The following is a 13,027-nucleotide window of genomic DNA, read 5'->3' as shown; positions in this document are numbered from 1 at the left end:
TATAAACCTTTGATAACTGATTATAAACAGTTCTTTGTGCTTAGTTTCATTGACAATGCTGCCATGTGCTGCCAAAACAAGTCAACCTGCCATCAAAATCGACTACACTGCCAGTCCTTATGAATGACAACAAATGTGTTCAGGAGCGCGGCGGCACGTGTAGTATGGTCGTACGGAAGTTTTGAGCATTGTTTGTTTCTGAAGGTTCCTGATGAATCAAAATTCAGAAGCTGTTGAAAGAACTGATGACTGCAATAATGTCGGAGGGAAGAAATATGCAGGTAGCAATATACGCCTATCAGTAGCACACTCGTAGAAGCGTAGCACAGTTCGAATAGATTTCGTAGAAAGCATGTGTGGTGTGGTCAGCAGCAACGAATTTGTTGCATTGGTTTCAGAAGCTGCGTTTCTGTTTGGGGTCGCTGGAGCTGCGGCAATCTTCGGCTTCGGTATGACGTTGGCGCAGGCAAAGAAACGCGACCCCGAAACTTTTGCCGAGGTGGGCGATGTAGAAATTTCTTAGAGGGGACTCTGATCTCGTGACGTCATACGCAAATTTACTCACCGCCTCGTGTTTTCACCCACAGGGCTTGACTGCTTCGCAGAAGCTCCACGAAAGCGGGTCAAAGCTTGCGTTGCGAGCCCTTGGAAGGGGAACGCTTTATTCTGTGACAGGGTTCTCTCTATTCTGCTTCCTCGCGTGGAAGGCGATAGGAGTTTCAAATGTGAGACCACGTTTACGATACCATTGCCATTTGTGCATAGATGTTTTTTTTTTATTGCCTCCTGATGCACGAGTAGAGCAAAACTGAATGTTGGCACGTAGCATGGTAAGCAGATAAATGCATTGCTTAGCGCCTGTGTTAGAACTACGTTAAACGTCTTTGCAATGCAAAGCATTGAATGGAGACGAGTTTCATGTCCATAGCATAGTCGACCATGCTTGTGTAAAGCACATAATCAGTGCACACAGATGCGAAGAAATCTATATCTGCATGTTGCTGGCCAGATTGAGAGACTATGCTTGTGACCAGCAGTAGTCGCAAGTATTTACAAGCAATGAAGTAAGTGGCAGCCCGGTACCTTCAACCCAGCAGCTGCATTGTTTGCTTTGCAGCCCAGTGCTCAAGCACTCTAGGCATAGGGTCCGTTCGATTCGTCTGCACTACTGTGAACCAGTTCACGGCAACTCGCGAGAAGTTGTGTGCAGCTCGATTTGTTCGGTGCAGGCACAATGAGACATTTGAAACGAATGACGTGGTTCAGAAGGTGCCATTACTGCGCCGCCGAAATGAATGCAGTGTGCAACACCTCGTGAACGGGTTCAGGTGGTGCAGGCAAATCAAACATACCTATAAGTGTGGGTGACTGTACTTTGCTCCTAGCTGCTTGAGCTTTGTGTGGTACTTCTAGCCATACTCTGTACGAGGCTTGGTTGTTACTGCCATTGATTGTCTTCTTCCTCACCTTTTCAGCTAGAAGAATTCAAACTGAAGGTTGGCTCAATTCTCCCGCGGATACCAAAAAATGAGCCACAAGGACGGACAGAATTTTCTTCATTACGAGACCTTTTAAACTACATAATTGAAGAAAGCGATAAAAAGAAATGACCATAAGCCCACTTTTAAATTGCTTGCATATCCATTGCTGCATATTGCAAGAGTCCTGGAATGACCTCTTGCAATTCAACCCACATCTAATTGCTATGTAAAAGAACACATCTCAGACATTTCCCTTTAGATGAATCAGCCTGGCCTAACCATTATAACATCCTAGAACTAGTATAATTATCTATGCTGTCAATCTTTACGTTATGAGCCTGCATGGCAGACATGCAGTACAAATCTTTGCATTCAGGTGCAAGAAAATGTTGGATAATGCATCTTACTTGGAATCGAATTGCAGTCATGCACAAAAGTCCAATTTAACTGCGACGTTCAATGTGCCACTTGTGGTATAGTGCACAGTGGCTCCCAACACTATTGGAGAGCAAATGAGTGCTACCATTTAATTTAGCCTTGAAGAAAATAAGTTGGTCAGGGTGACTGCCACAAGGATCCCCGAGATTCGAATGTAATGATCATCAGCTACTAGTGACCAACTGCAACTTTTACAATTGGGTAATGATGCAGAACTGTCCTTCAAGCTATATGCCATTGCACAGCCTGTAAATACAAGGTACACGTGAGCCTTAAGGAAACGATAACTGTCCCCATGCTTTTCGCAGATAACCTCTAGTAATAATAAGTAATAAGCACACTCCTATAGTGTGAACATAACCAGAATAATGCTACCAAAGTTTTGTCAAATACAGCTTCAATGTCGTTTTACATGACCATCAGAATGTGCCATAAATTCTTAAGCGCACGCAATATGGTGGTCTATAATACTTACGTATTACTGATGCACTGCTTTGTATTGGAATTAAGGCAGCTGCAACACACTGAATTCGATAACAGAATCACAGAAGCCTCACACTGTTTGCCTTTGTAAAATATTTATTTCATACACAGCTTTCAACATTACAACAGCATACACTACAGGCAGCCTGTATAGAATATGTCTCATTGGTTCCAATCAAGCTCTTGAATGCAATTGGTATGCGTTGCTACGGCAATTGCAAAGGCATCTAACTGGCAAATATATCGGATCTACGCTCCTGACACCCACATAGTGCGATTACAACACGGCATCTCTTTTGAGATTTTGATGGCTGCCTGCGATGAGGCCACTGTCACAGAATATTCGTGTTGTGCATGCAACAAGCATTTCATGTGCATCAATTGTATGTGATAAAATTTAGTAAGGTATGCAGTAGTTGGTGGCCCGTAGCAACCTCCTGTTTACTCTGCCAAAAAGGAAGCAAAGTTTAGTTTGCTCAAATGCAAAGCAAAGAATGAAGCCCTTGCATGCTATGCACCACTTAATTTTATTTATTTTTTTGGCAAAGTTGCCAGGTCACAGTTAAAAGCACACTATCTTTAGTGAAAGGTCATTTGATGATAAGTTGCTCAGAATTGTCTTATGTTTTAGCTGTCCGTAGAGTCTTGGTTACCTTTTAAACTATAGCTTTAAGTAGAGATTCTTATAATTGAAATTGACCTTTAAGTTGACCGTCGTGGAGTACGAGTTGATGGCCAGAATGTGAAAAGGGAAAACAACCCCACATTCCCTTAAACGACATCAGATTTGAAGATTGTGCTTTTACATACCTAGATGGATCACTAATAAACTCTTCAATATGTCTTTAAAAGTAGTGACAAATGAAGGAGCATATATTAACCTTAGGATAAATGGGAACGAGGCACTGAACTCAGCAAAGTAGTTGCTAAAGCAATTTACTGTCCATTTACGTCACTAGAAAAGTCGCTAAGACTCCAAAACAAGCACATATGCCATTAAGGCGCCCAAATATTTGCTAAATTTAATGATTTTCTTGCTAAATTACTAACACTGATCAATCAACCCCAATCTGTGTGAACTGGAGCTGAAGTTATGAGAAAGCACAAATAAAATTCTGCAGGTTGCTCCGAGCACCAACAACCCACACCTAAAACACTTCTTCAAGTGAAAACACTTGACAGCTTGACTCCCCTAGCAGTTGCCAGCTGACCAGGGCGGATGATGGTCACACGAGTAATATTTAGAGAACCCATGAAAGTTGCACAGTAATATTTCAGCGAAAGAAATTGACGGGTCTGTGACAATGCACTCATCACGGTCCACTGTCTCCTTGAAAATGCGAGCCATCAATACCCCACACCTCTGCATTCGAAAATATGAGCAATTGGCAGCTTTCAACATTGCAGACAGGGTATACCAAGAGGCACCAGCACGAGGCACAGCAGTGTCTAAGGCAGCAAACTAGGGCCATCATCCTGTAGCATTTCTTAAGGGGCAGACAACTAAAGAATGTGGCTCCCAAATTTGGAAATCTGTGAACAACCATGGTGAGCCTGTTTGCTTCGCAATAGCAAGTTGTACATGTGGCTCTCAGCTAAAAATTGTTTTCTTCAGGATGTTTCTAAAACAAATACCTGGAACGAAATATCAGTTGCAGAGACTAGGCAATGTGCTGCAATTACTTGGTGCTTTTACTTCACATTCTTTTCACATGTGTACTGGGAATATCCTTGACAAGGCTTTACTTCTTTTTTTTCATTCGGCTGTTCAATTATCAGTATGGGTTCTTATCTGTGTGCTTTGTCTTTACAAGAATAATGTTGGCACTGTCACTTATGCGCTATAATCATCCTCAAGAATGCAACACCAATTCACCTTTCTGGGTGATGATTTCAATCAATATCACACAGGTGGTCTTAGTGGTCGTTCAGCACTATTGCTGAACGATCGCGTTTATCTGCACTGACATGTGTCCCCTATTCTGTAATGCACGAGCCATTCGTTACACGGTTATTCAGTAAAAAATGCCTTGTGGCATTATTCTTTACCCAATTCTTTAGCAGTTTAGCAATGCAACAGGAAAGAAAGTTTGCTCTTAATGGTGAGATTTGCTTAAACTGACTTGATATCAACTTTCATAAAGCAGTTCACCACATTTAATTTGCAGAAGAGTCCACTGAATGATTGGCAGTACAACTTGTCAGCGAAGCGAACAGCTCACTGCGAACTTAGCTTTCTATATTCTCTTGAAGCCAGCTATTGAAGCACAGTAAAAACAAATTTACATACCAGTGACTTATTTTCTTAAATTTAAGAAATTGTAGAAGTGACTTAATACACCCACTGAAAGAGCAGCAATGTTATTTCTATGATTGTAATGAAAGACTATACCACAAAGACCCAGTCTGAACACCGAGAGGCAGTGCTTGGCAGAGTGAAGTGTACACCCACACACAGACTGCAGATTTCATAACAGTATGCAGCAGATGGCAACACAGTGCATCTGCTACAGGTATATATATATAATTGTAAACTTACACAACAAATCATACACATCAGAGGCTATCTATAGCAGCCATTTGTGCCAGCACTGAGAGAGGTGATTACGAGAAGCCTGCAATATCGGCAGCAAAAGGCAGCCCTGCGCACTTCACCTACCAACCTACAAACACCCACAGTACAGCACGATGCGAGGTCTATGCAAGCCACAAGCCAAACACCGAAGTGTGAGAGCTCTGTAAAGATTATGAGTGAACAGTTCTGTCACTCTTATTATAACATCTGTGCACAACACGGAAAAATGGAGAGTGGGGAAAGAGGACTTTTGACAAATTTCGAACTGCAGTAAGAAGAAAAAGAAAAAAGGTTTGGTCCATCAACACAGTTGACATTCAGGTCGAGGCCTTGCCCACCTTGTGTGTAGAAAAATAGTGCAGATCATATAGTTTGTAGTGTACGACGCTTGCCGTTAAACATAGAATGGCAAAAGAATTGCTGTTAAGCTATCTTTGTGCACTGCAAGTATGCGATAAAGTACGTCCCATGTGCACCTTGTCAGCGGTATGCACAAGAAGCTATGTAAGCTGGCACACGCATGAGTTTGAAAAGAAAATGCAGTTCACCGTCATGCACATAGAATAAAATGGCATAGCAAAATACTACTATGCTACCATCATTCAGTAATTGTTTGCTGTAGGCTTTGCAATCAACCCTCCTTTCAATTGTTGAGTCAGCTTTTCTGCAAGGCATACTAAGCTAACCACATTGTAGCACAGCCAACTTCAGGGGTGCAATTGAAGATAGTTTTGAAACGTGCGTTCAGTTTCGCCTCACGCGATTAGCCTAGGCCACGCCAACGGGTGTGGCTGATGGCGTCTGTACGGTCTAGGCCAACCAGGTGAGGCAAAACTGAACGCAAACTGAATGCATGTTTCGAACAATGATTTCTGATCCTGCACCTGATCAGCAGACACAGTGCAGTCAGTGTATCTGACATCGATGTGGCTCATGCAATTGCATCACATGCCGTTATTAGGCAGCAGTATACGCAATCTGTGCATTTATATTTGTTTAATTACTTCCATCATTACTGACAAAAGAATACGACACAGAGACACAAACTCAACAATTCAAAATGAGGGTCCATTGTAGCAATAAGGGACTAGTTGAAACTCCAACATTGAAGTGTAATGCAGGCAAATTACTGTCAGTGTGTGCTTCAAACCTTCAAAGCATTGTCGTCTGCTCCAATTTTTTGCTTCCTCACTGTCTGGTGCACTTTAAAACACCCATGGAATTCAGCAACTAGGGTACCGAAAGCCATCCTGCACAGCATCAAAGTCCTTCCTCATTCTTGTGTGAAGCTTCCTTGCATATCAAATTCCTTGTAGTCTGCAATCGCACTGGCCTATCTGAAGTAAGTGCTATAACATTTGCTGTGGCCACCCCAGTTGACTATGAAGATTCTGCAAGGGGTGTCGCAAAACTGAGCAATAAATTGCAGCCACTGCACGCTGCATTTATCTGTAAGCACACACTTGTTTATTTCCCCCACTGATACCAAGTGTTCTGATACCAAGTGTAACTAAAATCTGCTATGCTGTCCCAAAAGAACAGAACAGTAACGATTACTGTGCTCGGCAATGCACACTCAAGAAATACATTGGCCACAGTTGAACCATCGATGAATACATTCAGTTTTGCATGGATTATTAAATCAATTTTTTGCCTTTGCTAAAAGTCTACAGGCCACTCTCTGCAGACCCGAGTCATTTGTTGGGTTCCATGGTGAAGGCTCCCATTGTACTTGTGCTTCACAATATCTCTAGGGAGTGCAAAGTTTTCACCAGCTCAGATCATTACAGCACCAACACTGTAAGCCCCACAACACAGCCAGGCTTTCGTTGAGTACGAGGAGTGGAGAGGGGGAGTCATACTGCTAACAAAGGTTCCTCATTGGCTAAAGAAAGCATAAAAATGCAGAGATTAACGACGATTTAACCTGGAGCTTTAGTCGAACATCAACTTAACGAACACCAATATAATAAATTATTAGACGCATTAGGTAGATTAAAATTTTCTTGCCGATATCAGCAGATAAAGAAATATATGCTTATAAGGAATATTTGATGTAACAAAGGTTGTTTTGTGTCGGGCCTCACTTGCATCTACTGCTGAACCTAGCCATAACATGCATATACTGAATCACTGGATATAATGAATAAAGATTTTTCTAGCCAATATTGGTGTGTAACAAAGAATGCTTATAATGAATACAGTGAACTCTCGTTAAGACGAACCCAGTTAAGCCAAATTATTGCATATAACGAAGAACATGGGAACGTTTGGTTTTCCATAAACTCATTGCAAAAGAAAGACAAAATGCTTAAGACAAACCGCCTCACACATACGCCTGGGGGCTTGCACATTGAGGCACCCTAGTGGAGGCCTGCAGTGCACATCGCCCTTGGACAGAGGCGAAAACAAGATGAAACAAAAAAGTTAGTGACATTTCATTTTTTGAACGCAGGTGACGCATAAGCGTATGGGTGCTATAGCGTCAGTGGCGTAGCAACAGGGGGGGCCGGGGGGCCGTGGGCCCCGGGTGCAAGGGACCAGTGGGGAGGGGAGGGGGGGTGTCATATACGTCTGAGTACACCCTTTTCCCATTACACCGGCTACACCGGAGGGGGGGGGGGGGGGGGGGTGTTACAGAAGACCTATGGGCCCCGGGTGCCAGATGACCTAGCTACGCCACTGTATAGCGCACACAAAGCTATTGGCCCTATGGAAGACGGCCTGCTTTTTCCCTTGTGCACGTGATTGAGCCGCCATCGTCCGTTCACCGTCGCACAGACAGCGTTACGGTGCGCGAGGATGTTATCACGATACGACCGTACGTCCGAATCGCAAACAAAACCTGTAGCAACTGCTAGAGGAGGTCAACACAGTGCGCCTCCGCCTACCTTCCTCCACTGCGACGCTTTGCCTTGTTTCTCGTGCCCCACTTCACTCAACTATCAGCTAGACTTTCCTCTTGGCGGCTTTGTTTTGCCGCGTGCTCAGCGCACTCCTTTGTACTTTCACTAGCTCGCAGCCTGCACCGATGACCTGTGAGGCGGCAGGTGCCTGCTTGAACTTCCTAGTGAACTTTTTCCAGCAGCACGACGGCACAGAAGGATCTTTAAGGTCATTAAGTGAGATGACGTCATTCGTGACTGCTCGCCATTTTGCACAAAAGTGACAAACATCAATCACAGACTGGATGAAACCAAGCAAGAGTACCACTTGACAGTTTTCTATTAAGTTCAGTAACTAAATGCTTTTCACTTTTCTGCTCTTGAAGGTCTACTTCATTTTCCGTTTTGAAGTAAGATATTTGGATGCACCTAGTCAGGTCAATTATTCTTCTGATGAGACAAACTTGATAAGATGAACTAATTTTCATGGTCCCTCCGAGTTCATTTTAAGGGGGGTCTACTGTATTGAGCATAACGAAGGTTTTTCGGTGTCAGACTTCATTACAATTGTCTTAACATATATATGATATAAAAGCACAGAAGACTAAAGTAAATATCAGTGTTCGCTAGGTATCTGCCACTTTCCAATCCACAAGTGATGGCTAAATAGTATGTATACTACACACAAACACAAAAAAAGGAAGAAAAGAAAAACCTCGTGAAAATTTTTTAAGACTACCATGCACATTTACTTTCCAATAATGAGCTGCCTCAGTGACCAGCTAGAAGCCATGTGACGGTAAGACAGAGGTAGCAGGCACTCTGCTTGTGTTTTTGCCAAGTACTTAGCTTTTCCGGCACTCAAAATAAACAAACAGTTCTCCTGAGATTTTTTTCACCATTGCATTTAAAATGTAACAAGCAGATCTCCAAGGCAGGCAGTTTTTTGTAGCACAAGCTCAACTGGTGCGACCAAAAGCTAAGTTATCCATTAGCTAGATTAAAAAAATTAGAGGGCACTGTGGCTTGGCTCCAAAAAAGGAAGCGATTGCAGCTGAAAATTGCAAAAGAGCCTTAGACATAACATGGTAGAAAAGTTCATATCCCACATCAAAAGTAAATTGTATGCTTTTCCCCTACAATAAAGAAAATTGTGTGCACTGAAAGCAAGCTACAAAACGTACTTGTTAGTGAACCATCGCATGCAACGTTGACAGCATCCCACCTTCCAAGACAGCTGCCACAAGACCCACAAAATGCTTGTTCCTTGAAACAAGCAGTGACAAAATGTCAATTGCACTTCCAGGAGCAGTTATTACAAAGCACTTGCTGCCTCTAGTTGCAAGCGCTCCTTATACAAGCGTTAATGTCTTGCCAAGAATCTCTGAAAAGATTTTTCTTTGTAAGTTAGGTGGCGTGCCTCTTTGACAGTACAGTTTTCCCATCACAACAACATGGAAATCAGTTCATTTGCTCGTCCTTATTGCACCAACTTCTAGATCAAGGGTTCCCAAACTTGGTTGCCAGTGGCATCCTAACCCTGCCACTGACTTGCTATCTCTTTCCTACAACTAATCATGGCATGCATGCATAGCTTTGATTGTGCAACTGACACACTGCAGAAGCGACCACAATGTACCGAGCAATGTACCGTTTGCACCAGGATACGCACTGTTTTCGTTCTTGTCTCAATGTAGTAAAGATGCTGCAATATGAGTGCCATTACTGTCTGTGGGCCATGCATCTGTTATCATTAGTGAATGTGTGTGTGGATGCAAAGACACGGGATTCTTAGGCATTTTGAAAGTTGGTGCGGGTTTTTTAGGGCGAAAAAGTTTGGAGACCCCTGAACTTGATCCATGTATTGTACATAAGCAAGTGACATATGTACAAGGCCACATACAGTAATACAGAAGACAAGCAGCGCTAAGTTCCAAAATTCGCTTTGTTCCTGGCCACACTGCAACACCTGAGCATTAGTGCCAAATAGAAAAATGTTCGAATCTTGTCAAACTGCCACACAGTATGTAAAAAGAGTCATCAAAAAGCGTGCAAGACATATACGACACTTGAAAAGCAGTTACAGATTGCACTTCTTCCCACATTCTCCACCACTCCTTCTCTTTAGTCCACGTGCTTTACAGTGAGAGCAAAAATACACTCAGTAAACACTAGGCGAGTGCACCGTATGAAGCTACCCGAGGTGTATGTCAAACAAATCAACCACACATTTAATCCCAAGCAGCCCTGAACAACCCTCATGAGACTGCCTCATGAGACAAACCTCAAGACCTCCATTCTTGGTTGATCAAACATAACTTGGGCTTTTGGCCTGAACTGAGCGCTCAGTGCATTAAAATATATCAGCAAGAAAAGAAATAAAGATAATTTATGAAGATGTTACCTGCTGCTTATTGGCATCAACAGTCAATGCTGAAACTGATAGTTTAATACTATGAGGGTGATCATATGGCGGAAGTATGAAATCCATAACTATAATGATTTTCTCTAAACACTGTTCTAGGTCGTAGCAGCACCGAAGTAAAGCACATTAACTCATTAAATAGTTGATAAAAGAAATGTACATATATATTCATGCACAATGTATCTGTCATGCCATGAGACAAGCATAAAGATGAGAAAAGTCATAGTACGGAGGTGAAGGCACATCTCGAGTTTGCATTTTGACATGCCTGACACGCATTTGTTCCTCGAATAGTCAATGAGCCAATACCGAGTGGTTTAGTTGCTCAAGAATTCTGGCGACAGCCAAGATATATTGTTGCAGAACTGCAGAGTGCCCAGCAGCCAACGTCACTACTTCTAAAATGTTCCAATTTTTCTAGTAGTCTGTCCCACACTCCCAAGACGAGAACATCAAATTTAAGCACAGCCCAAGACCACAACCAGACACTTATGGTAGTTACACGCAAGCAAAGAATGCACAGAGCACTGCATGCCTAGAGCCTGCAACATTCCACATGTATGCACATTTGTTGCAGACTACCTGACCAACAAATTATCTTAGCAGTCCAGCAAACAGCTACTGGACAATGTAACCTTTTAGCATCTTCACAGATTGTTGAATAATACTCTGGCCATGCTACAAAGATCACATTAGGCAGCGACTAAAGCTTTATATAATAAAGCAAGAATGAGTAATTCTCAATAGTGAGAATGTGAATGAAGTCAGGTTGCCATTATTGGGGCCTGCTTATTTTTTCAATATGTATTGAATACAGCCTCGTACAACTCCCGTAGCACTGCCAGAGTGCTGTAAAACAATGAGTTGAAGATTTCATTAGGCATAATCGTCTGTCATGCTATATTATACGTGTTGGGAATGATGGCACACAACTCTGTGTGGGTTACATCTGTGATATAATGTTCATTTCTTTTCTAAGTCATCAAAGTCTCTTATGTCCATCCTGTTATATTCTTAGTTCTATTACATTTGTGTGAATAGGCACCTGTAATGATTAATAGCGATCCTAAAGAAATTAATGAGCATACTTTAAAAATAAGCAATGCTTGAGAGTGGGCAGTTATTTAATCACAAGTAGAATTGAAGTGAAAAGGAAACAAAGCAAATGAAAGGACAGACACAGACAAGCACTTTAGTTTGAAGTTACCACTTGTTGCCTGTCCTGTTGTCCCTATTTTCCCTTCGCACTTCTACTCTGCACGTCATAGCAAATATTATTTAATGTTCCAGAGGTGAAAGTTGGCTTGGCCAACTACTACAGAGTCGTGCCTCCACACTTGTAAAATGAGCCTTTCCTACATAAAAGCTTGCACCATGTTATGTGGATACGCTGTGCATTTACATTAAATTAAAAAGAGACATGGAAACACATAGGAAACATTGTTGTTCAGGGCGGCCCAAGACAGTGCAACAGAACTCCAAAGCCAGAGTAACACGACAGTTGTACTGCAATCAGACTCAGGGGGTCAGAAAACAAATGTTCACACACACACACACAGACACAAAAGGTGCTTGTCTATCAAACAGAAAAGCAAACAGCAAACAGACAATGAAAACATTACTCGCTGAAGTCACTTCACCAAGAAGCCAGAAGATGCGAATTCACCGGATGCAGACGACAAACACCATATGATCCTTCCCACACGCTCAGCTGCTGCGCATGAAGCGGAAGCAGCCATTTTGCTTGCTTTCTTTGGAAGAAGGTTAAGGAGCGAACGTCATTGTGGGCAAAAAAAGAAAAAAAAAAGCAACAAGCATGCTGCATGAAGCCGTCTTGTCAAAATGTTGAGAAACACGAGCAGACGGGCATTGCCTGCTAGTGGCCGTCTCGTGCAGAAGGTCACATGACAACGCAGGTCGACGACTGCAGAAGATGGAGGATAAGTGGGAAGCTTTCAGCATAGCCAGCAAACACAAATAAATGCATTTCAAGCTATAAAGTGAGCTTTATTCTTAAAAATATGAAATAACAAATGAACAAAAATTATGATCTTAGATAGAATGTTCAATAATGGTCCAACCTTACTTTAAAATGTCACAACGTCCTTACCTTCGAATCTTTCTTCTCCCCATCTTCTTTTCCATCTGAAAACAGTAAAGGTTCAGCTGTAGGTTCCTTGCAACCAACAATCCTAGGAATAATGTTTAAAGGTGTAAAAACAATGACGTACGCCTTATCGTATCATTTCGCATTATCATCTTTCATTTCTGGAAGGTTTCCATAAAACTGCTAATACTAAATTTTTGCTAGTATAACCCACAATGTAACAATATAACCGCCTAATAGTCAATGAGGGCAGTTAACTGCAACGCACAATGCTTTTACACTTTAGATATAAAAATTGCACACAGCAAAATAGAGTGTCCCAACATTCATAACTTTAGATTTATCATTCAAGCCCAGTTTGATTGCAGTTTAATTATCAACTTATAAAATCCCAATTACATACTTGTGGAAGTTTCGTAGGCAGACAGTATAGTTGTACAAATGTTGCTTGAAAGTGCTCTGTGTAAACCAAGTCCTCCAAACCGCACATCCATCATTAGGCAAGGACAAACGTCGCAACTTTCTTAATTAGTCGCAATGTCACTGATCAATGCATAAGGCGCACAAGTACCATAGGCCAATTCAAGAATGATTGCATGAAGAATGTGCGTATCAGTTCAGGAAATAGTCAAA

The 13,027-nt window shown here is 42.1% G+C and overlaps 2 protein-coding genes across 2 annotated transcripts in view; one reads left to right on the top strand and one right to left on the bottom strand.

Moving 5' to 3' along the window:
- The first annotated feature begins 106 nt into the window (after positions 1-106).
- Positions 107-1,629, top strand: LOC135908379 (transmembrane protein 242). The gene is made up of 4 exons (XM_065440152.2): positions 107-281; positions 399-499; positions 588-725; positions 1,476-1,629. The coding sequence occupies exons 1-4, from the start codon at positions 212-214 to the stop codon at positions 1,608-1,610; spliced, it is 444 nt and encodes a 147-aa protein (XP_065296224.1). The 5' UTR covers positions 107-211; the 3' UTR covers positions 1,611-1,629.
- Positions 1,630-2,480: 851 nt separating this feature from the next.
- LOC135908376 (X-linked retinitis pigmentosa GTPase regulator-like) overlaps positions 2,481-13,027 on the bottom strand; it is a 37,662-nt gene continuing 27,115 nt past the window's right edge. Inside the window, exons 17-18 of the mRNA XM_065440148.2 lie at positions 12,398-12,432; positions 2,481-12,211 (exon numbers count right to left, since the gene is read on the bottom strand). Of these exons, the coding sequence (XP_065296220.1) occupies positions 12,188-12,211; positions 12,398-12,432 (59 nt within the window). The 3' untranslated portion in view covers positions 2,481-12,187. The remainder of the gene's footprint in view (positions 12,212-12,397; positions 12,433-13,027) is intronic.

This window comes from Dermacentor albipictus, chromosome 5 (assembly GCF_038994185.2).
Source record: "Dermacentor albipictus isolate Rhodes 1998 colony chromosome 5, USDA_Dalb.pri_finalv2, whole genome shotgun sequence".
Lineage (NCBI taxonomy): Eukaryota > Metazoa > Arthropoda > Arachnida > Ixodida > Ixodidae > Dermacentor > Dermacentor albipictus.
Note: the sequence above shows the minus strand (reverse complement) of the source record. Positions and strands in the feature narration are given on the sequence as shown.